Source organism: Fibroporia radiculosa, assembly GCF_000313525.1.
Source record: "Fibroporia radiculosa TFFH 294 genomic supercontigs, scaffold397, whole genome shotgun sequence".
Taxonomy (NCBI): domain Eukaryota; kingdom Fungi; phylum Basidiomycota; class Agaricomycetes; order Polyporales; family Fibroporiaceae; genus Fibroporia; species Fibroporia radiculosa.
The window spans coordinates 43,807-67,623 of NW_012133201.1; the positions used below are offsets into that span (position 1 = coordinate 43,807).

A 23,817-nucleotide genomic window follows, 5' to 3' on the forward strand; every position below is an offset into this window, starting at 1 on the left:
GCGAGACAATGCCTTCGCACGGCGGCATGGTCGCGGGCCACGAGTTCGATATCCCGATCTCGCCAAAACCTTACCCTTCGCCGGTTCCTGTCGCTCACCCATCAACCCCCACTCGCGAACAACCCCGTCTTCCAGACTCTCCTCGGGGACAGTCCACGACGGCCAGACAACGCCCTGTATCAACGTCGAAACCACGGCCCCTCTCGATGCCACCACAGAGCTACGGTCCCACTCCCGACCGCGAACGGGATCGCCAGCACGACGATGCGGCCAGGCGTGAGCGCGATGCATCGACGAGTAGGACACGAAGCACGAATAGGATATTAGGAGACTACACGTTGAGCAAGACTCTTGGTGCCGGGAGCATGGGCAAGGTCAAGCTGGCACACCACAATGTTACAGGCGAGAAGGTGAGTGTATAGGCAGGTCTTGTATAAAGATGTATTGTGATACCTATCCCACCCTACAGCTTGCCGTCAAAATTCTTCCTCGAGCTTCTCCGCCTCCAAGTGGAACGATCACTAGTCCAGAGGCTGCAGCCAAGCAGGCATCGAAGGATGCCTCGAAAGAGATTCGGACGCTGCGGGAGGCCGCACTGTCGATGTTGCTCCACCACCCCTACATCTGCGGCATGCGGGAGATGATCGTCCATGCTCATCACTACTACATGGTGTTCGAGTATGTGAATGGCGGCCAGATGCTGGACTACATCATCAGCCATGGTCGACTGCGGGAACGAGTGGCTCGCAAGTTTGCGCGGCAGATCGGGAGTGCGCTGGACTATTGTCACAAGAATAGCGTCGTCCATCGGGATTTGAAGATTGAGAACATTCTCATCTCGCAGACAGGGAACATCAAGATTATCGACTTTGGGCTATCGAACTTGTACGACCCGGTGACCCATCTGTCAACATTCTGTGGCTCATTATATTTCGCTGCACCCGAATTATTGAACGCAAAGGTCTACACAGGCCCCGAGGTCGACGTGTGGAGCTTCGGAGTCGTGTTGTACGTGTTGGTGTGCGGGAAGGTGCCATTCGATGATCAGAGCATGCCCGCCTTGCATGCAAAGATCAAGCGTGGGCTGGTAGAGTACCCGGTGTGGCTCAGCGCAGGTCCGTGATATATTGTTTGGGACGTCGGGTATACTGATCTTGAGCTCGGTATAGAATGTAAACATCTCCTCACTCGCATGCTCGTCACAAACCCGACTTCGCGTGCATCACTCTCGGAAGTGCTCAGTCATCCATGGATGCTGCGGGGCTTCCGGGGGCCGCCGGATTCACATCTCGTTCACCGTGAACCACTTCGTGCGGATGAGCTGGATCGACAAGTTATCCGAGGCATGAAGGGCTTCGAGTTTGGTACTGAAGACGAAATTGAAAACCGGCTCATTGAGATTCTCGAGTCGGATGCCTATTATCGTGCCGTACAGAACTGGGAGCGGAAACGTATGATACCTAATGGACGCAACGGTAGCGGGCGTCATTGGGAGTCCCTCTCGAACTCGTCTCTCGCCATCTCACAAGACAGCACTGCGAATGGCAAAGATTCTCCATCAAAGTCCAAGAGACGGTTCTCGGGATTTGACTTTTATCGACGGAAGCTGTTCTCCGCATCATCATCACCTCCTGGTACGCCGTTTGCAGGCTCACCACCTACTTCTCAATCCCACCTTTCCAACACTTCACTCAACGATCCCAGCCAGCGCGAACCGCCAGATCCTACATATGGGTTTCACCCTCTTATCTCAATGTATTTCCTCTCTCGCGAGAAGATGGAGCGCGAGAAGGTATACGGCCCTGGTCATTTTGCAAGTTCCCAACTGTCTTTAGAGTCGACCCCTCAGGCAGATCCTGCGCCTGAGGTCCATCACCCCCAAACGAACGCGAAACAGGTATCGCAGCCTCAGGTCCGGAAGAAAGATGCGGTCCTCGCAAAGCCAGATTATAGCATGCCATTACCACGCCTGCCTGCCCCTGAGACATCGCACTATTCGGGCATGTCGTATGATGTGTCCGCGGCAAGTCCATCCCCGGTGTCTGCCACCTTTGCAGCGCAACCGCGCGCCCGGGATGCTGCGCTCGCCGTATCACAGCCGAGGACCAGCATGCCACCGATATCGGTACCGAGCACGCCCGCCAAAGCGCCTATGCCTCGCGCGCCGGCCGGTGCTACACATCGCCGTAGCCACAGCCTAAGCCAGCGACCAAGCGTCGGGCGAAGCTGGTTCGGTGGCGGAGGAGTGGAACCTGTCAATGAGAATGCGATGCTCAAAATACGCGTGGATCCGCTCGAGCCTCCTCGCTCTGCTGGCCCGGAGAGGACGTCGTATGCGGAACAGCCTGCGTCAGAGCAGCCGGAGGACGATCAACGGTCCCCGGTGCTTATGTCTGCAGGAGCGACACTTGTACGCAAGTTTGGCAGTCTTTTGGTTGGAGGCACAAGGGACGACACACGACGATCTAGCGGAAGCGGAACGATCAAGAGGGGCAACATCCTGTCTTTCACTCCACGACCATCGGCGGAAGACGGGGAAAAGGTCGTTGACGAGCATGGTGCTTTAGTAAATGAAAAGACTAGTCACGATGCGGGCACCAATGGGACCCAATCGTCTGTAGGAACGATTACACAAAGCCATAGTCAGCCCGTCGCTTCCCCGCACCGGCGAGCTGCTACCGTTCTCGATCCACAGGGACGCGCTGCACGGCATGAGCGGAGGAACAGTGCTGGTCCAGCGCTGTTCTCCAACGTAGGTGGCACGATTGGCCGCCATCGTCGGCCTTCGACCGGATACTCGACTGATCACAGACGGCCATTGACGGATAGGCTGTTTGGTCGTACGGATGAGGAAGATGAGCGTGCTGCAGAGCGGGATGAACCAGTTTCAGGCGCTATCAACGGGAATCCTGGTGGTGAATTACACAGAGATGAGGAAAGTCACGGTGAAGAGAAGGAGTTCAAGCCTGTCTACATGAAAGGCCTCTTCAGGTATGTTTTACACTAGTATTTTTCGTCACGAGTCAATGGATTGAAGTGAATTTTCAGCGTGGCCACGACGTCAACAAAACCCCCAACATTGCTGAAACAAGATATCAGACGTGTCTTGGATAGGATGCAAGTACAGTATCGGGAGACGAAAACCGGATTCGAGTGCATCCACATCCCGTCGATCGATATGTCTACTTTGCAAACACCACGTCCCCCTGAGCGCCAACACAGAAAGCGAGGATCTGCGGGTTCAAATGAGACTGATGTAACCAGGCGTTCAATTGCAAGGAAAACTTCGAAGATTTCATTTGGAGCAAAAGGCAATAAAGATAGGGATCGCGACGTCAAGGAAAAGGAGCTTCCTAGTCGACCCTCCGGCGGCACCACCCTTAGTGCAACGGCGAGTAGCGCATCATCCTCGTTCTTCCATGTTTCTTCAACTGCACATGCTACTACTGGGGAGACTCCGGATCTACCATCCACGCAACAGGAGGAACCTGGGCGACCTCAATCACCAAACAAAGGCAAGGTCTTGCCCTCTATACCCCGAGACTTCGCTCCGAGTCCCCAGCCAATGGCTCCAGCTCCTCTTCCAACGGGAGAGGTTAACCCAGACGTATTCGAGAGCATGGGTTCTAATTCTCTGGCGGTCCGATTTGAGATCAATATAGTTAAGGTGGGTCTCAGCGTCCTGTGTGCTCTACGGTCGTTCATGTAATGTGGGATTTAGGTGCCCTGGCTGCCGCTTCATGGATTGCAGTTCCGGCGTTCGGGTGGAGATGGCTGGCAATACGGTATGCTGGCACGCCGAGTTCTAACTGAGTTAAAGCTATGACATTGGCTGCTCAGTGACATTGTCTCCTCCTGGGTTCTGTGTAATGCTTTACGACTTCATCCATTTCAGATAACATCCAACTATCACTTTATAATTGAATGGCTACTCTCATTATCTGTTCTCCTCGCTTTCCGATTCTCTGGTAGACCATCGTCTCTTTGTGTCTGCTCGCTTTGCATATGCTGCTACTTATACACATACTCCTTACTTGTACCAATGCTATACCATCGGGAGTCCTTAGTCAAATGACAACCAGCGTTATCTACTTGGGTACAGGAATTGGACTGAGATATGACTGGTGTGGTTGTCTTGCAGAATCTCCAATAATTGATTGCTTGCTGTCATCAAGCGCGGGCGTCTGGGACGCCAGCCTAAGCCAGACCTTGACGACTCAGTCCGAGCTTGGCGTAAGTACGGACCACCTACCAATAGATATTCTCGTTATGTTCATCTCAATTATACAGCAAGCGCTCAGGATCAAGGCTCTTACTATTCTACATTCAATGAACATTCAAACTCTTAGCCCTAGGCTTTGCGTAGGGCCTTGTGCTGCCATAGACAAGGCATCATGTCAAATCTTGTCACCCGGAGGCAGACTTAAAAGCAGAGATCTTGAGAGGTAGAGAGGACTGTCTCTTCATAGACGTCAAATTATGTCAAAACAAAATGAGACCAGCGGCGAAATTGGGTAATGTATAGGGCAATACTAAGACGAGAGTGCAGTTTCTGGCATGCAACCGATGTCATGCAGTTGATGTGGCTTCTTGGGGACGAACATGTGCCCTCACGAGGATTTCATGGTCAGATCCACGGTGAGAGATTTGCTACATCCTCACAATCGGACAATATTTGACCAGCAAAGGAAGTTGTTCAAAGACCCTCACGAGGGCTATCCGGTGTATGTTCGTAAGACATCACATACTCCTAAAAAGTTATTGTTCTGCGCTGACAAAAAAAATCAGGAATCTATGTTATTCCGGAAGGCTCGTCCAATGCTGTTCTTCTACAATCAAATACGCTACTAATCACATTAATAGTCAGATCGGTCAGATATTGTTTTATACCATCGAAGAGTAAGGTCAGCACATCTCTATATATGCATATATCTTCCTCAATGCATAGCCCGTAACCACTTCGCAATGGCATCGAATTGCCTCCGAACTCGACTCAGCTTCTCTGATGTCAATCTGCGATTGTACCGGAAAATTGCTTCTTGCCTTTGGAGAGGCCTGCATTGAAACTTGACGACATCCTCAATTTTCGTGCTGTGGACCGAATTTTTCATTCGTGATCCTCCTTGCATTCAGAACGCTTTTACTCACCGATAATGCTAAACACATTGCTGATCTTTATCAACTTATTCTCCACTGATGAGGCAGACTGACCACAATGTCGATCATGGGCAGATGTATTTCGCCACCCAATCAGGTACTACAGAAGCTCCTGGAGGTGAATTTACTATCAAGGTCTCAGCGGAGATAGGACAAAGAGAATGAGCTGCGAGACTAAATCTGGGAGTTGTATGAACTGCGGTCAGTACGCTACAACTACACAAGAGGATGCCATGACACAATTTGTAGCCAATGTAGAGGCTGGAAGACAATTCGACGTTCGTAGTATTTCCGATAGAAGCCTTATTTGATTCTTGCCCTAGCTGGCGCATACGGTCTCTTCGGGTAATATCATACATAACACGAATGGAGTGAGTCATTCTATATTCCTCTATGCCTATATGGAGAAGCTGGTTGATTGACCATCCTAGTTTCATTCTGCTGTAGAATTCATACATACCTGTAAATTTCGTGTCATAAACAGAAAAGTCAATGTCACTGCGTTCTGATGTAACTTAAATCAATGATTAAAATCAGATTTTCCAACTTCTAGTATCGACCTACTCGCGCGAATAACCAACGTGATTGTACAACCGGCGCATACCCATTCCATGAGACACATATTACATGCAAGTGGAGGAATTCGAGGACAGGTTTGACAGTGACAATGCAGATAGCGTGGACAGGGTGGTGTAATTAAATCCTAGACAGCCTCCTTGTCTCGACATTCGCGATGAAGCGCATCAGACCAGCATAATCTTCTTGCCTCACCGCAAAGGTCACACCACTGGTATCATCACGGTCGTAACCATACCCTGTGAGAAAACTCTCATATGGCAGACGCATCTCCTCTCGATGTTCGTCGTCTTTGTCTAGGCCTCACTGAGTCCTCAACAAAAATTTGACCACCACAAGTTCAGTAAGCTTTTCGTCAAAACGATTGCACATCCCCGCCCACCTGTGGTGGGGTCGAGGAAGCGAATCTTCGTTGAAAATGGGGCACGAATCGAGTATGAGCCTACGCAGGGTCGATCCATGACGCATGATGAAGTGTTCAAGAGTACAGCGGGCGTCGAACATGAGGTTGACCAGTGTGAGCGAGCGTAGAGCGGGAAAGAGGGGTGCAGAAAAGGCGGCAGTTGCATGCCACAGTTCGCATATAAGTTGGTCACTGGCAAGAGTGAGCATGGCGAGCTGTGCTTGAGGTGAAGCGAGAAGGCTTCTCGGGACTATCAGATGTCAAAACGAATCCCATACATTGAGGGAATCGAGATGGTTTCCATGTACCGTGATGACTAGCTCTTCGAGCGATTGTGATAATTTGACGAAAGAATCGTGTTGAAACGATGAGAAGCGAAAGGGAATAAATTTGCGAGCGAAGAGGTTGCGCTCCGAGATTGCTAGCTAAAGCACTAAGGATAGAAGTTTGCTGTAAGAAATAACGGGAAAGGTCGGTGACCACAAGCCCGCCTGGCACCACCCTTTCCCATGTGATACCAGCAAAGAATGAGATATGCAGATTGTCCAGGATCGGAAATTTATGCAGCTTGGAGAACAGATCTGTTAACCTGTTCCTCGTCGCTGCCCCGTGCTCGTCTTCAAGAACTGCGCAAACATATCGTACATGTTTGCATAATATGAATGGTAAGCATACAACACACTTCGTTCGATGCTGTGTCAGTAAAAGATTGCTGATCTGGACATCGAAAGACGAGAGTTTTTTCATACTTGGCCGGATCTTCGTGATTAGATATCTGGTGGGTGTTCTCGACATTGCGGTACGTGTCGACGAAAGAAATCGTCCGAAATGCGACAGGAGTTGCGAGCGCGTGAAAAAGTTTATTCACAGTACGTAGGTTTCTTGCGTCGGATGGATTTTTGCAGGCTTCCGCAAATCCAAGCAGCAACTCTGCAGCGCAGTCGTGAATCGACATTGGCACGGTATAACGTTAGTAGTGACTTTCTGGCAAGATGAATGAGTGGGCTCGAGAGGAAAGAGCGATAGCAATTGACACGGGATATATATGTGACACTTTCCTCGCGGAGCATCACAGTAGACAAGCATCGCGATGAAGAGATAGAAGCGCGGTATCTACAATTGGAGTTCTCTTCTTACCTATTGTCGAGACACCCTCTCGTCCGCCACGCACATCATATAATTTCCTACCATCCAGCTTCATGTCCTGCAGAGTGTTTGCGTCTGCTAGCAAGGTCGAGCAGGAAGTATTTCATAAAGCTCGGCTTTCTTGTGTTGGAATGAAGAATTAGACAACACTTAGAAAGAGAAGAACTAAAGAAATCTAGTTACCATTCTTGGATGAAGCGCGTCGGTCACGTGTTCGTCACGACAGCATGAAGGCACGTTCCAATAAGCCGCCTCTGGCAATGACATGAAGCTCCTCGTATTCTAACCTTCACTCTGTTCGTTCTAATCGCACCTTCTTCTCACTATGCACGAAGACAGGGAAGATGTTAAACCAAAAATTAATATCATAATTGACTATGAAGGGCAAAGTCAGCAATCCGCTCTATGTTTCAGCGCTGTGTTACTGACGATGACATTCGACGCGCCGTCTGTGTGGCCCGTTAGCCTGTACGGTCAAAGTCAAGCCTGGAATGCAATTTCAGAAAGTATTTGATGCTGCTGAAGTATGTGACTGTCCCCTTTGTACGCGACTGTAGCTGATGACGCGTGATACCACATTCGCAGAAGCGATTCGGTAAAGAACCTGGTCAGCATAACCTACATGGGTTAAGGGACAGTTTTCTCATCCGTACATGTAGGAACATTCAAATTCATATTTGAGGGACAGCGGGTGCGCCCAGAGATGACACCAGCGGATGTACGTTTCGTACACTTGGCGCGTTTTAGTATTTATTGAAGGTTGTGCTTCGAATTCAGCTCAACATGGAGGATGGCGACGTGATTGATGCCCATTTACAACAGGTATGTCCGCACCTTTTTGCATTTGAGATCCTGCTTAAATATTCTTTTTCACCGATTTCATAGCTCGGCGGGGGACGTTCACACTTTAGTGGATAGCTTGTAGCCTGTACATACCCGATCTCATGTGTACGCTCTGTTGTGCAGTAACATTCTTGTCTTACTTATCCTTCCATTATTTGCATATGCTACGGGTCTATATGCTACCGTGGCTTGATATTATAAATACTTTAGTCTTCCACAGTGGCCGGAGTGCCGGTAGGCTGTGGTCGACGCGTTGTGACGGTGGTGCGCCGCACGCGTGAGCGCGTTGTTTGGTCGCCCAAATACTCCGGTGGCTTAGCGGCTTAGCATGTCCGCTCTTCGTCCAAACTCTAGCCACACTCCAGCTCACTGTGATATTCTGAATGTGTTCTTGACACTGATTATTCTTGTAGTCTGTTTGATAAAAGCGCAGGACAATCATTTCCTGAGTGTGGAAGACAACTTTCAATCTTCTAGGTGTTTTTGGGCCAGTGGAGCACTATACCTTCCGAGTCACGACTCACCAGTCATCCCAACCACTATTCCTAGGGCACAATACTGCTCTCACTTTTTCTGAATACTCTGCTTTAACTGATTATGACAAGTGAGGATACGTCTACTGCACTACAATATGATGACCGCCGTCATAAGCGACAGCTACGGGGATGGCTGAGCTACGCCTTCGCCAGGTGAATGCTATTCGGTTCGACCCGTTCGTCTGTCTTAGGACGGCTGTTCACGATTGCTAACATACTTCCGGTTCATTATATGCTTTTTGTGCACGATGTGAACTCGCTGTCATCCCTTCGATTGCAATAGTGAAGTGTTCGTAATCGTCTCTCTTACCCTCTTCCTTCCTATCTGTTTGGAGCAGTTCGCAAGGTATGTACTGTCGCTTCAAGTGCTTTTTGTGCGAATGGATACAGGATGCTTCTGCAAAGAATGCCTTTTACGAATCGCACTACTCAAATAGCTCGTCCTATAACGCATCTGTTTATTGATGTACATATATGCTTATGCTTAGTCGTCCGCTACTTCCCGTATTGGGTCTATGACTCGCTGTATGGTGATAAGCGAATGCTCGGATGGCCACTTGACTGGATTACACTAGTAATAATCTATCGCTGACCCATTCCTACTTGCCAGGGACAACGGTTTTTTGTTGCCTGATCGCTCAAAGCCGTGCACATCTGTTGATCCACGTGCGTTTAATCCCTCAGACGCAGAATCCGACGCGCGGTGTGTTGTAAAGCTCGGGTGGATTTGGATTGACAGTGCTAGCTTCAGGTTTGTTACAACTTCCTCTCTGCAATGAGCCTATGTCTAAAAGTCTCTTCCACTAGTTTATATGTCTACTCGATTTCCGTGGCGCTTCAAGCACTCACCGTTATCTCTATGGGCGGCATTGCAGATCATCGTAAGTCCTTCTGAAAACGTGCCCGCTGGTCTTTCTCAGTGATCGTATCTAGCTCCACATCGAAAACGGCTCCTCTTGGCTTTCGCCGCGCTGGGGTCTATCTCAGCCATGCTCTTCCTCCTGATACCATCGTCGTCGCCTGTATGGCCTTTGGTCGCACCCCTAGCCATCTGCGCCAATGTCGGCTTCGGCGCATCAATTGTAGCGCTCAACGCATACATTCCTTTCCTCGCACGCGGGACACGCGATGTTGTCATAGCCCGAAGGGTCTTAGACCAGTCTATCGATCAAGCCGAAGCATCTCGTCCGGACTTTAGGAGAACAGCTGATGTGGATGACGGGGATCTGCATTCCGCAGAAGATCCACTCCTTCCTCAAGGCGTTCCCGCAACCAGTGCGGACGTTCTCGCAGCCAAAATTGTGCATGATAACTCTGTGTCCAGCGCGACGGCGCGCATTTCGGCGCAGGGCATCGCACTCGGATATGCGGCAGGTATCGTGATGTTGCTCCTTGCATTAGTCCCAGTCCGCTCGCTTGAAGGTTCGACATTCTCGCTGCGATTGGCCATTGGGCTTAGCGGTGCATGGTGGGCTTTGTTCTCTATTCCTGCTGCGCTCTGGCTGCCCGGTGCATCAGCCATCGAGGCGGACCTTTCTCATATCAGGAGCGAAGAGGGTGAAGGCATGCTGTTTGAAAAGTGGAGTGCTAGGCGGGAAATCCTTAAGGCATGGAAGAGGTTGGGTGGTATGTTGCGGTGGCAAGAAATCCGGAAGCTAAGCAATACATTCGTCTACCTTGCTGCCTGGTTTCTGCTGTCAGATGGTCAGTATTGGCTTGTGATTACCAGTGCTGTATGTGTGCCACTCACTGGATGAATTCACCAGGATTCACTACCATCACGTCCACCGCCATTTTGTTTGGGAAGACGACCTTGCATATGTCGCCTTCGGCCTTGATTTTGATCGGTGCCTTGACGCCGTCTGCGGGTATTATGGGCTCCCTCGTATGGCCTTTGCTTCAGCAGCGCATGGGCTGGTCAAATCTACGTGTGCTCGTCATCCTCGTCATCATGGCCTCTCTGATTCCCGCATACGGCTGCCTGGGATTCCTCCCCGTATTCCGAAGTGGTGCGCGAGTGGGCGGTCTGACGACGTGGGGAGAGATGTATGCCCTTGCAGTTTATTTTGTAAGTGTACCTTCTGGCAGTTCGATCACGGCTAATCTGCGACTATTATGTTACAGGGTTCGGTCTATGGTGCGTTCCAGGGATATGCGCGAGCGTTTTACGCGGAGTTGATACCTCCAGGGGAAGAGGCACGATGGTAAGTTGGAAAATCTCAATCGATTTGCGATGTGCTCATTAGTATGCGGTAGGTATGGGTTATTCTCAATAACTGACAAGGTAAGGTATTCAGTACGGATTGTTGATGGCGTTTTGAATACTGTTCATATAGTCTAGCTCCTTCTTGGGCCCACTCATGGTTGGGCTTATCGCGGATACAACAGGAAACATTCGCTACGCGTTCTTTTTCCTCGTGGTTATGGTTTGGCTCGCGGTACCCATCCTAATGAAGGTCAATGTCGACCGTGGACGCGAGGATGCGAAGGCTTACACATACCACCTGGCACGGACGGATGATAATTAGTTGACTTATTTGTGGAGTAGCATTTCATGTTCTAGTCTATTACTACGTGGATTCTGCCGAACTATATGGCTACCCAAGATCTCCTCGACTCTGAGAACGGGCCAATGCTCGTTGGAATGACAAGGGTGATAACCCCTACACCGTGACTATGCTCAATCTTACCCTTGGCTAGCAAGTGAAATCTGTAGTTACTTCTGCCAAGTGTTCGTACTTTGTTCATGCCGCAGTGCTAAAGCCTAAAGGGCTGCATCCTGCGTGCTCAAGCGGTGTTGGCGGTGGCGCGCTCACTACTGGACAGGGGTCGTGGGAGTCGAAGATGAAACGTTTGCTTCGGCATACGGAACGGATGCATTTGTAAGTCATGGACGATATGGAAGAGAACTCACGCTGCGGCTCTCCGTCTTTCTCGAGGACGACAACGTCCTGTCCACCGCCCTTATGTCCCAGGAAGCTGTTTCCGGCGCTGCTGCCGATGAGCGGCAGCCGTTGTTGACACACGTCTACGACGAGGAAACTGCGGACCCCGTCGAAGTTGAGAAGAAGACGAATTGGTGGACCATTGGCTGGTATGCAGTCATCGCAGCCTTGTGCGCGACAACCCTGGGGCTCTTTATCAAGGGCTTCATTGATGCCGACGATGTAGATGTGCGTACGCTCTGTGCTCGTACTACGAGTACTAAGTTAGAAGGGGTATTTGCGATACAGTTCGATCTCGGTAAAGCACTCAAAAGCGCACTGGGTGGTGGCTTGAGTGGTGCCGCAGGTATGCGCTGCCCAGTCCACCTTCCATAGAGCTCTTAATTAATGTGCATTCATAGCCATGGTACTGCAAGTGCTCACGCTCATGCCACTGCGCACAGTAATGAACTATCAGTACCGCTACGGCACCACGACCACGCAGGCAATCAAGACGCTTTATGCAGATGGTGGCTGGACACGGTACTATCAGGGGCTTTCTGCCGCGCTCATCCAGGGCCCCGTCTCTCGATTCGGCGACACCGCTGCGAACGTGGGCATCCTCGCCCTCCTGCAGAGCAACTCGTTCATGAAACGCCTCCCAGCTCTCGCCAAGACTGTCTTCGCTTCAGTTGCTGCGGCGTGCTTCAGGATGATCCTCACACCGGTGGACACGGTGAAGACGACGATGCAGACGGACGGTCGTGCGGGTCTGCAGATCCTCAGAACGCGGGTGAGCATGTCCTTCATACGGCATTATGGCGCTGTTGATTGATACTCCTCGCAGATCAAGATATATGGTATTGGCAGTCTGTGGTGGGGGGCACTTGCTACGGCGGCAGCGACATTTGTTGGGCACTATCCGGTTTGTCCTTTCTGTTGACATTTCTATTACACAAAATATTGATTCATTTTAACATACCTAGTGGTTTGGCACATATAACTACCTTGACGAGACTCTACCGGAGCCATTGACTATTTTCCAGAAGCTGCTCCGCCAGGCATTTATCGGGTTCTGCGCTTCCGTCATATCCGATACTGTCTCCAACTCCCTCCGTGTGGTCAAGACATACCGCCAAGTACATGAACGCCAGGTAGGATACATGGAGGCCGCGCGAGCAGTGATTGCCTCAGACGGCTTGCGTGGACTGTTCGGTCGCGGATTAAAGACGCGCATCATAGCTAATGGTCTGCAAGGGTTGATGTTCTCTATACTTTGGAAGCTTTTCCTAGACTTGTAAGTATTCATCAACCGCATCTCCACTCAATCACTAACGTGTTGGCAGGTGGAACGACAAGACAAAGTAGATTTAGAACTCTAGCAATACCGTTCGAGTGTCAGCTTGAGACTAAACACTATTTTATGTTATCTTGTTTGGGAACTGAACATCCTGTTCCTTATTTTCACAGATGTAATGCACATTCAAATTGCGGTGTCATCGTCAGGATTTAGAGAAAGATATAGCCAAGCGCAAAGTTGCAGAAGAGAAAAGAAGATCCTGTCAGCAGACATGATCTAAATAAGGTACATACAGAAAAGACTAAATGCTTAATGAAAAAAGCATGTGTGCGACGACGGTAACATTACGACGTCAGGAGGATGAAGGATGTCCAACTGATGGTGCATATGAGGCGGCGGAGACAGCAAGCTGGGTGCGAAAGTCGGGCATTATAGAAATGTCATAGCCTTTAGGAGAATTTCCATCTAGCCGAGGAGCGTAAGTAGACTCTTGCAAGAGGTAAAATTATAGCGTACCTATTGTTACATACGGTACAACTATGATAGTATGAGGGTAAGTCTTGGACAAACCGGAAGATAGTATAAATATGAAAACACGTACGTTACAAACGTCTGTAGAGAAGAACGGTCAGTGGATAAATGATTACATACATCTTAAGAAACGCACAGTCATTGGCTCATCGGCGCTCCGCGTCTGTGCTTGACGGTATCGGCATTTCCTCTGCAGAAAATGATGAGCGATCTGGAAAATTTAGGGACCAGAGTAGAACCGACCTGCTTGCACCGGCCACATTGGAATGCATCAGTTTCTGCCTGCACCTCCTCAGCACCAAGCGCTTTAAATAGGTTTTCTTGTATAATCCTGTTATCGGCAGCCTTTCTCTCCTCGGAAGCCATTTCCTGTGGGTGCACCGATCAGATCAAATAACCAGAATCTTTTCCTCTAACTTACCTGACTCGACATCCTGCAGAATTTCTGTACTGGCAGTTCGCCGCTGATGACACTCTCACGCAGGCCGGGGTTGTTCTTATCCTTGAGATTGACGAAGAACGTGCGGATCTTACTCCTGTATTCTCCCGTCGTACCGCTGAATTCGGCTAGAACAGTACTCTCGATGCTCTTTGCGCGGGACATAATTTGTTCGCTGGCTGCGCTCGATCAGAGATAATTTTGAAGTGGTAGCAAGATAGTGAGACAGACTACTTACGAGCGCCCGAGTCTGAGGCCAGAGCGTCATATATGAGCTCGACACACTTGTCGCGAATTTTATCGCCTGTGATGTTCATTTTGATACCGTCGGTCTTCGCGGTGCGCAATTCGCCTTTCGAGCCGCCATTGGCCATCGTCATGGTAGGCGTGATAGGCGTCGACGGTGTCCCAGATGGTGTCGCGGAAGTGGCGGTTGAAGTGGAAGCAACTGAGGCCTTCCTCATCGCTACCTCGAGTCATCAGGGTGCATTCAGCATTGATGTGTGATAGACAAACTTACGAGGTACCTTGCCGTTAGGAGTAGATTTTCCAGCATTCTGCTGCTTTTCTCGCTCAACCTCCGTCTTCCACTTCTTCACGATTTCTTTTGCGAGATCGGACACCTCCTTCGCAGCATGTGAGCGTAGTTTCCCAACAGCCAGTCCTGCTTTACTCTCCTGCAAATCCCAGTAGTCAGTTGGGTTTGCATTTCAGAATCTGATGGGATGCAGATAAAGACATACCCGGAGAATAGCCTCGGTGATCTTGGCCTCTTGCTTGAGCGTCTTCAGGATATTGACAGTTTCCTGTAAAAGCCGTAGACAGGCATTATGTCAGTAAAAGTAAAGCGAAAATCGAAAATGAAAGGGGAGTAACACGGAGGTCATAGGGAATTATTACTGACCTCGGCGGTCGAGGCGCCGTGCAGGGCTTTGACAAGGGACTTCAGCTCCGTCACCGACATACGTGCGCCTGTCTACTGCTACACTAAAGTTCACAGTGCTACTGCTCCTTCCACCGTCTACAATGGACGTTAAGGATGCTCGCAAAAGCCTCTTCGACAGCGAGCACGACGGCGAGATACAAAGCTGCTGTCTCAGCTGTCGCGATTCGTCGGTAAACATGCGTCAACAGCGCGCTCAGCGTACATAAGAATGAAGTTCATTACGTTCAACCTCCTAGTCCATCTGGACTCGTAGGCGGAATGTATGTTTCTACTGTCATCTCCGTTCATGATTCTTGCTTTTTTGAATCCTCCTAACAAATAACTGTCTTCGCAAACTTGCCTTGTTTGCATATTAGCGGCTCAAGAAAGGCTCTAAAAATATTCACTTCTCTGTACTCAATTGTAGAGACTTCCTTGGTACTCCGCCTGCGTGATGTGAGTTTGTGAATTGCATCACGGCGAAAGCTCGACTTATCTAGATCGATGCGGGTCCAACCTGAACGAGCCGTCATGCGACATCGACCATGTGAAGCTGCAAGTTTTTGTCAGGCTGAATGCCCGCGCTGATATGACTCGGCCTACACAATGTCAAATAGGAACCTTTGCTCCAAGCATGGTGAGGCGGTCGTGAAAACGAGGTCGCGATGGTCAAAGTGTCTGATGGACAAGTCTTTATCGAGGTATGCGTACTGGTGATCGAGTGTGATGCACAGCCAAAGATGTCGCGACTGTCCATAGTCAGGCCCAAAATTACATGTACGTATTTGCATGCATGACTGGGGGCAGTGATTAATTTGGAATCCCGAAATGCATGAATGTGCAGCCTTGCCAAACCTGAGTTCGTACTGAGTTTGTTCTAATCTTTCGCGGGCCCAGCGATTGCTTGCGTTCGCTGTACTCAAGTCTCGTCTACTACCTCGAGAACTCCTCAGCGGGGAGGCCCAATGTAGTTCTGTGTACTGCTGTCTCTAGAATCTCGGAGGGATCGAGCAGTGATAATATAGGGCTAAATTTGGCTTCACCTGAATCACCACGGACGGCAAATCCAAATCTTAGTGCGTGCCTTTGTACTTGTAATTTTTCACTGAAATACTTACCGTCGCGGGGACCGTATGCACAAGCTACACAGTATATACTAACAACTGGGCCGTACATAGTGAGTAACCGTGTAGTTGGAAAACGTCGTACACGTCAAGGGAATTGAGTGTATACTCGTACCATTGTACAATTGGGTCTACCTGTAGTCTATTGGAAGCATAACATATATGGTCGTGGGCCAAAGAAACTGGAAACGCCTCGAACAACCTGAGTTAGGCCTGATAAAGACGGTTCGCAATAGCGTTCTAATACAACTTCAAATAGCATCCGACTACCATATAACAAAATGACCGGTAGAGGGTCAAATGCCCGCAAGTTCTGACGGGTTGAACGCCCATACTAATGCAACCCGGCCTAGAGAGAGAACCTGCGGTAGACCGTCCAGCATTACTCGCACAAAACCATCTACCCAACCAATCCCAAAACCTTGTGCAAAGCGCGGGGCGACGCAAATCGTGAATACAATATTTGGGTGAGTCACGGCAACAGCAGCGAGTAAAGTATCTGCGCCGGACCAGTCGATATCGAGACGGGGGTGATCGAGGGTGATGCTCAACCAAAGAAACCGGAGCGATTCGTGCTCAGGGCCGATTCCTCTGAGTGTTTGATGTAAGAATTCTAGGGCAGAATGCGAGGTGTCCAAAGAACTGGAGTCTTGTAACATATGAATGCGGAGTGTCTTTAGGCCAAAATTTGTCCTAATGCCAGAGAAACCTAGTAATGGATTATAATCCCTGGGAAGATGTAGCGTCAAGTCTTCCAGTGCGTCGCCCACTTTTGGGAGAAGCTCTTGATATACGAAATGCGAGTATCTCTGGGGGAATACGATAGTCAATTCTCGGGGCTGACATCCGCACGAGAGTAACCATGGGATAATTTCCTCGCCACCAATTACGGGATACCAGACCACATTCTTCACCCCCGACATATCGATATAAACGTCTCTGGCAGCGAGAGAAGAGGTAGACTCCAATGGACAAGCAATGGAGCGCAGTCTGTTCCATGTAGATAGTAACGGCGGCGGGAAACATTCTCCCAAAGATTGTGAGAAGGACCCAAGAGTGGTCCTCAATTCGCCCATATGGAAGGCGGCTAGTTGCGGACACGCAGAAAGGAGTAGCCGTATATCTCGATTGTAGTAGCGGACTTGAACCATGCGCAGTTTTTTCAAAGAGAACTTCTGATGGGCTAGAATCTCACATTCGGCGTCTGTCAGGGCGATGTTTTTGGATTGAAGCGTCAACTCATCGACAAAGGGCAGCAAAGCAAGTATTTGGATCCATGCATTATCTTTTACGTGGGCCCCTTGTAGCATAACTTGATCAACCGCGATGAGCGTTCGGACGCAATCAGCGATATACGGTGAATTCTTGAGTAGAATCCGAAAGCGATTAGAGTGGTCTGGACTTGTTAGCGATATGGCGCGAAAGATGTAGAGTCGTGCCAATGGAAGCCATTCTCTACAAACGAGGCTGCATGCAGAAAGAGCACAAGGAGATTCCCATAGGCAGCTTATTATGATCCGTAAAATATCTTCGGGTACGCGCTCGTGTGACTCGGGAAGATGGCTGAGCGGCGTGTAATGGTATTCTGGCTGGGATAGGCGAAACCTGTAGTCAGAGACCATGCGTCGATATATGCTCACGGTAATGATCTCTGCCCAAGTCTTACCTTCTCGATAACTGCAATAGCCCCTTCATGCTTGAACTAGATCCTATTGCAGCCGCTGCTAAAAAAAAGGGGGGGGGGAATGTAAAGAGGTTTCGCTGTTGTCGACGAGAGGCAGTGGTTTCATACCCAGGCTGTCAATAGATCTGGGCCGGGGCCGAGCAGAAAGACAGACTACGATCAAAGCTTACCATTATCAATCCATCCCACTTTCCACTAATCGACAACATAGCCCAACGGCAGTGCAAGTTGCAAACCCTTATGCCAACCCATGACATTGGAGACGATTGGGTGGGGCTCGCCGCATCGGCACAACAGAAAGTACTAGCTATTGCTCCCCATCAGTAGATTCAGGGTTAATGGCGACGCCACAGCTTTCGCCTCTTTTGGATTTAGCGTTCGAAAGACCAGTCAGGGATTAGCTACACAGACATCCATGATGCTGGCGAGTATGGACGATGGAATCAGCTTGGACTCCGCTATGCACATAGTTGCGTTCCAGATATAATATCAGATAAGCACAGTAAGTGTAATAGGGACTTAGATTATACAATGACTACAGTACAAATAATTGTCAATAGTGCATCCGCATCTGAGGAGGACGGTGGCGGAGACGGTCTTCACTGACATCTTTCAGTGTTCAATTCTGCCGGCAGCACGCACAGTACTTATTTCTGACTGACTGGGACGGAACTTCTTCGCTCATTCTCATCTGTACGCGTCATTGGCCCTTGATGTCAACTTCTACACTCCCGCCGCTCAATCCGCTGCTGAAAGTATGCGGGAAGCGGACGCGGGACATTTTTGCTTCGTGCCCAGATGATAGCATACAGGAGGAGCCCAAAAGGTGCGCGAGAAATGTGCCAACATCCTGTACTCATTGACAACGAACGACGTACTTTAGTGCTCGTATCCGGCTGTCCGTCAAGATAAACGATGAATACAAGGATGTACGAGAGCTTCCTGCCCAACTATTAACTCAACAAGGGTCCGTGGGTCCCGCACGGCCCAAGGAAATGCGGAAGGCCATCACAGCTGGACGTGAGTAGACGGACCTCAGTGCTATTATCTTGGTGACAAACAATGTCTTCTCCAGCTACATCTGACACAAGCCGTATGATTGCAACCATCGACAGCAAGCCCGCACCACAACCATCCACATTCACGAACGCCAACAACCTTTCAAAAGCACTCCAACTACACAAAACGACACGAACAATCAAACCAACATATCATCCGCCATGGAAGCTCATGCGTGTCATTTCTGGTCACCTGGGCTGGGTACGTAGCGTCGCAGTAGAGCCCGGAAATCAGTGGTTTGCTACGGGAGCAGGAGATAGAGTGATCAAGATCTGGGACTTGGCGTCAGGAGAGCTGAAGTTGTCATTAACCGGTCATATCTCAACAGTACGGGGGTTGGCAGTGTCTGCACGGCATCCATACCTCTTCTCGTGCGGAGAGGATAAGGTATGTGAGTCCTATGTGTCGATGGCCAATAGGCTGATATCTTTGTGTAGATGGTAAAATGTTGGGATCTTGAGGCAAACAAGGTAATTCGGCATTACCATGGACACTTGTCAGGTGTCTATTCGCTGTCACTACATCCAACACTCGATGTTCTGGTTACTTCTGGCCGAGATGCTTCTGCACGCGTGTGGGACATGCGGACGAAGGCGCAGATTCATGTATTATCGGGGCATACCGCGACGGTTGCGGATGTAAAATGCCAGGAATCAGATCCCCAGGTCATTACCGGAAGTATGGATTCGACTGTCCGGTACGTGGAACGACATTCTAGCCCTTCGTAGCCATTGACGTTTCTATGCCCAGACTATGGGACTTGGCAGCCGGTAAGACGATGGTAACGCTGACGCACCACAAGAAGTCAGTCCGAGCACTAGCCATTCATCCAACGGAATATTCGTTCGCTTCAGCGTCAGCTGGCGGGAACAACATCAAAAAATGGAAGTGTCCTGAAGGGACATTTGTGTTCAACTTCAGCGGGCACAACGCTATCATCAATACGCTGTCCGTCAACTCAGAAGGTGTTTTTTTCTCTGGAGGTGCGTGTCTATAGCCCTGTATATGGTCTTGTTACATATAGCCCCTCTAGGCGATAACGGGACATTGTCGCTTTGGGACTACAACACGGGTACTGTTTTCCAGAACTTCGAAGATATCCCACAGCCCGGCTCTCTCGATGCGGAAGCCGGTGTATTCTGTTCGACATTTGACATAACTGGCACGAGGTTGATTACTGGCGGTGCCGACAAGACTATCAAGGTACCTTTATTTTCACTGAGTGTCCCACGTTTTCATGACATTCTTGTTTTCAGATTTACGCCGAGCAATCTCAGTAGAGTTGATGTTCGTTGGTGTATTTTAGCGGTAGGACTGTTTGTGATTCAATTCTTATTTGTTGCACCTTGTCGTATAGACGAGCGCTGGATTGAGCTTTAAGGTTAAGGTTGTCGGCAGACTCGTTCATGACCGACTTAAAGTTACCATGTTCCTTGACGACGCATCCCTACCCCCATCTCTGAGACCGCTTTCGGTCGGCTTATTTCGAGATCATTATGATAGCCAAATCACGCAAGCGAAAGCAAAGGCAGCAGCATAGTTCGCGTTCGTACATATCTGACCGGCACCGACATGCGCCAGACGATGTTCAGAGGTCTCCATCACCGGATCCTGCACTTTTTATTCAAGCATATGAGGCGGATGTTGTCCGGGGGCCACAGGCAGAACCTGCGGCGGCATCGCTCGAAGTCGAGCAGTACAATGAAGGGGGTAAAGTGCGGTTTCGAGTGGGCGACGGACTGATCAAGTGGAAGGGCGCTGGTGGTAGTCACTCTCCTGATGGACTTGAACCATTTGGGTTGGGCGAAGAGCGCATACAATTAGGTCGTGCAGACGTGAAGGTGAAAGAAGCAGCTGAAGAGGAAGGCGGCGTATGGGTGGACAGGTAGGCCTCTCTTCTCGAGAGCTTGCGTGGTGCCAGAAATTATCTTGAAACATCCGTCGCGGTAACGAGGGTAAGGAACAAGTGAAAGTACAAATCGTGGAGATGATTGGAAAACAGGAATATCTTATTTCAGTTTCTCTCGATGCAGCCTAATGTACTAATTGTTGTGCTGGTTTTTAGGTACGACGCCCGTCTCTTGCTCGATGCTCTGCCCAGCGTCGGATCACAGGAAGCAATGTCTATCAATGGCTTGAGTTCCCCGGGAGGGTGGTCTGATTTGCCCTCGGATACAGAAGACACGTTCTTTTTGAATATAGAGGAGGTGGAAGACTATCGTCGCGAGAAACGCAGGAAGCTCATTGACCAAGGTCGGGAGGAACGGTTGAGGGCACTGCGAGCGGAGGCAGGAGAGGACCAGAAGGAGGACACTGCTGAGGAATGGGGAGACAGTGATGAGGAGGTGTGTCTATCATGTCATCGTGTGCTCATGGATAACCGTACTTGTATAGCCCGACGATGAGCAGAAGGAGCTAATGCGTCGGACTGCCACGCACATCCTAGCGTCTCCAAATCCCGCGCAACTCGAGATGCGTATTTTGGCGAACCATGGCGCAGACACCCGCTTTGCCTTTCTGAGGGGCCGCTGGTCACAGGCATGGAAAATGGTCAAAGGGCGCGTAGGGCTGGGTATACGGATGACGGAGGAGGCGGAAAAAGAGGCGCAGCCAGCGGGCGGTGGGTTGGGTGGTTTGGCTGGGTATGGAGACAGCGACGACGACTCTTCAAATGACGGAGATGAGAAGACTGGTGGGCCAAGTGAGAAGACCAGGACTGCGACCGAAGATACCGGACCAGACATGGATGATGAATTGAAGAAGGCGAGGCGAGCTCGGGCCAAGGAATGGGCGGAGAAACGACGCGCTATGAGGTCTGCAGACACAGATGTTGGTGCATGAGTGGCTGCGACTCGCCGAGCTCAGTCGTTACATTTAGCTTTTGTTTATTCCGTTCCCCCACTTGAAGTATATGATATCAACACAGACCTATAGCGAACGCTGTGAGACTCGCCGTCCTCATAATAGCCTTTTCAAACCGAAAACTAGTAAAGTATTCCAGTAAGTCCAATAATTGATGCCTTGTCGAACATGTGTGATTGCGTGCGCGACGCGTCGACGTCAATTAAGGACTGACACGTACGACGCGTCGTGTCCACGTGACGAGACACGTCTCATCTTGGCGCGACCGCGTATCCCAGCTGCCGAGTCGGTGGGCTCAAAGTACACCACTGGGTCCAGACTGGTGACATAACATCTGGTCCTCCATCTCTTCGCCACTGTGCTCAACTATGGATTTTCTGCATCATCAGCTAGGCCATATACAACGACAGCTTGCATTTGTTGCGGTAGAACCTATCGCCTGGAAGACTTACGTTCAAGCATTCTCATGGGCAGTATGCCTTTTTGAATCATATCTTCTGTATGCATCCTTCCTTTTCTTGCGGTCTTACAGACCAAAAATGCTCCTATTTTTATGGCCTAACCGTGATCACCGCTAGGCTGCGACAGTACCCCCTGTATTCCAAGACTAAGCCTCCACCTGCGCTCGCAGGTCATTTCACGGACGAGGTATTCGCAAAATCTCAGGCGTATGGGAAAGCCAAAGCGAAGTTCTCCCTCGTCGCCGGACTATACAAGCAAACGCTTGATTCATTACTGCTACATTTCGGCGTGTATGCGTGGGCATGGAAGGCCGGAGGACAACTGACAGGATATTTTGGATATGGGCCTGAGTATGAGGTGAGAATTTGACGTAGTCTTTGTGACGTTGTTACGAGATTCATCTAGCTACCATGACCTCTCATTCTCTGCCTCATATATTGTATATCCACGTTTACTGACGGCTAGCCTTACAGATACTACAGTCAATTACATTCGCTTTCGTATTGTTTTTCGTATCCTCTATCCCTTCCATACCACTCTCAGTCTATCAGACATTCGTTCTGGAGGAGAAACATGGTTTCAATAAGACCACTCCTGGGCTATTCATTGCGGACCTCTTGAAAGGCTGGGCGATTGGCCTTGTGATTGCACCGCCGTTCCTTTCTGCCTTCCTTTATGTCTTTAAGTGGGCTGGCGATCGTTTCGTACCATGGCTCATGGCGTTCCTGTGAGTATTTGTTTCTTAAATGACTTTCGGACACTTAATATATACTAGCCTGGCATTCCAGCTAATCATGGTTGTCATATTCCCCACGGTCATCCAGCCTCTTTTCAACAAGTTGTCTCCCCTTGCCGAGGGCGAGCTCCGCACCCGCATAGAGTCTCTCGCATCGAAGCTGAAATTTCCGCTCAAGCATCTGTACGAGATCGACGGCTCAAAGCGAAGCTCACATAGTAATGCGTACTTCTATGGTCTACCATGGGTGAGTTCTGCTCCGCTTGTCAAACTGAGTCCATCTCTCTGATTGTCCGTCCATCGCATAGAGCAAGCACATTGTAATCTTCGACACCCTCATCAAGCAAAGCAAGCCCGATGAAGTTGAGGCCGTTCTCGGTAGGTGATATGGTTTCGCTTGTACATCGGCTAACTTATATGTTATCAAGCCCACGAACTCGGACATTGGTACTACCTCCACCCTTCCAAGCTTCTCTTGGTCTCCCAGCTGCACCTGTTCTCCATCCTCGCGCTCTTCCCTGCGTTCCTCCACGCCCCTCTCGTACTCCGCGCATTTGACTTCCCCGTTGATGTCTCTACAAGCCCGCCTACCATTGTTGCCTTCCTGTTATTCCAGGTATGCTCATTTCATTCTATGGTGATTCGAGTGCTACACTAGCACTTTCTATGCATTCTAGATGATTATCTCCCCAGTCGAGGCCGTTGTCAGCATTGGAATGAATGCTGTTAGCCGCCGGTTTGAGTATCAAGCGGACCACTTCGCGTGCGAGCTGCAACACATGCTCAAAACTGAGTCCATGGCGGACATGGGCGATAGGCTCGGCCGCGCGCTTGTTACCCTGCACGTCGAGAACCTGTCTACAGTTTGGGTAGATTGGTTGTTAGTACTCCGTTGCTGCTGGTTGCGAGATTGCCATACTGACTATGTTTTCAGGTACTCTGCCTATCATCACTCTCATCCTACATTGACGGAACGGCTTAGGGCCCTAGAGGGCTACAAGGCGAGCAGTGCTTCTGCCGCTAAAAAGGAGCTGTAGATCCTGGTTGATGTCTTTGAATAATAATTTATGACTCGAGTGTTTGAAGTTCGAAGCCAAATGTGTAACACCA

The 23,817-nt window shown here is 49.8% G+C and overlaps 8 protein-coding genes across 8 annotated transcripts; 6 read left to right on the top strand and 2 right to left on the bottom strand.

Moving 5' to 3' along the window:
- Positions 1–8: 8 nt before the first annotated feature.
- FIBRA_00879 (uncharacterized protein) lies at positions 9–3,899 on the top strand (the record flags this gene model as incomplete). The annotated part of the gene is made up of 6 exons (XM_012322765.1): positions 9–410; positions 470–1,115; positions 1,170–2,991; positions 3,049–3,667; positions 3,722–3,785; positions 3,841–3,899. 6 exons carry the CDS (start codon positions 9–11, stop codon positions 3,897–3,899), a joined length of 3,612 nt encoding a protein of 1,203 aa, XP_012178155.1.
- Positions 3,900–7,607: 3,708 nt separating this feature from the next.
- Positions 7,608–8,200, top strand: FIBRA_00880 (uncharacterized protein; the record flags this gene model as incomplete). Its single annotated transcript, XM_012322766.1, has 6 exons — positions 7,608–7,671; positions 7,748–7,806; positions 7,868–7,889; positions 7,942–8,000; positions 8,060–8,104; positions 8,168–8,200. 6 exons carry the CDS (start codon positions 7,608–7,610, stop codon positions 8,198–8,200), a joined length of 282 nt encoding a protein of 93 aa, XP_012178156.1.
- Positions 8,201–9,436: 1,236 nt separating this feature from the next.
- Positions 9,437–11,189, top strand: FIBRA_00881 (uncharacterized protein; the record flags this gene model as incomplete). The annotated part of the gene is made up of 6 exons (XM_012322767.1): positions 9,437–9,542; positions 9,595–10,365; positions 10,428–10,729; positions 10,786–10,865; positions 10,918–10,945; positions 10,998–11,189. The coding sequence occupies 6 exons, from the start codon at positions 9,437–9,439 to the stop codon at positions 11,187–11,189; spliced, it is 1,479 nt and encodes a 492-aa protein (XP_012178157.1).
- Positions 11,190–11,627: 438 nt separating this feature from the next.
- FIBRA_00882 (uncharacterized protein) lies at positions 11,628–12,953 on the top strand (the record flags this gene model as incomplete). The annotated part of the gene is made up of 5 exons (XM_012322768.1): positions 11,628–11,952; positions 12,008–12,378; positions 12,433–12,510; positions 12,572–12,882; positions 12,932–12,953. The coding sequence occupies 5 exons, from the start codon at positions 11,628–11,630 to the stop codon at positions 12,951–12,953; spliced, it is 1,107 nt and encodes a 368-aa protein (XP_012178158.1).
- Positions 12,954–13,237: 284 nt separating this feature from the next.
- On the bottom strand, positions 13,238–14,819 carry FIBRA_00883 (uncharacterized protein; the record flags this gene model as incomplete). The annotated part of the gene is made up of 10 exons (XM_012322769.1): positions 13,238–13,350; positions 13,416–13,422; positions 13,456–13,497; positions 13,553–13,606; positions 13,660–13,785; positions 13,838–14,034; positions 14,094–14,321; positions 14,376–14,532; positions 14,599–14,661; positions 14,760–14,819. 10 exons carry the CDS (start codon positions 14,817–14,819, stop codon positions 13,238–13,240), a joined length of 1,047 nt encoding a protein of 348 aa, XP_012178159.1.
- A 1,381-nt stretch (positions 14,820–16,200) lies between these two features.
- Positions 16,201–16,827, bottom strand: FIBRA_00884 (uncharacterized protein; the record flags this gene model as incomplete). Its single annotated transcript, XM_012322770.1, has 1 exon — positions 16,201–16,827. One exon carries the CDS (start codon positions 16,825–16,827, stop codon positions 16,201–16,203), a length of 627 nt encoding a protein of 208 aa, XP_012178160.1.
- A 1,474-nt stretch (positions 16,828–18,301) lies between these two features.
- On the top strand, positions 18,302–19,927 carry FIBRA_00885 (uncharacterized protein; the record flags this gene model as incomplete). The annotated part of the gene is made up of 7 exons (XM_012322771.1): positions 18,302–18,414; positions 18,472–18,608; positions 18,664–19,034; positions 19,085–19,344; positions 19,398–19,630; positions 19,681–19,850; positions 19,904–19,927. 7 exons carry the CDS (start codon positions 18,302–18,304, stop codon positions 19,925–19,927), a joined length of 1,308 nt encoding a protein of 435 aa, XP_012178161.1.
- Positions 19,928–20,143: 216 nt separating this feature from the next.
- On the top strand, positions 20,144–23,744 carry FIBRA_00886 (uncharacterized protein; the record flags this gene model as incomplete). Its single annotated transcript, XM_012322772.1, has 10 exons — positions 20,144–20,532; positions 20,713–20,992; positions 21,042–21,460; positions 22,088–22,328; positions 22,445–22,698; positions 22,747–22,954; positions 23,016–23,085; positions 23,136–23,323; positions 23,385–23,587; positions 23,642–23,744. The coding sequence occupies 10 exons, from the start codon at positions 20,144–20,146 to the stop codon at positions 23,742–23,744; spliced, it is 2,355 nt and encodes a 784-aa protein (XP_012178162.1).
- Positions 23,745–23,817: the final 73 nt, after the last annotated feature.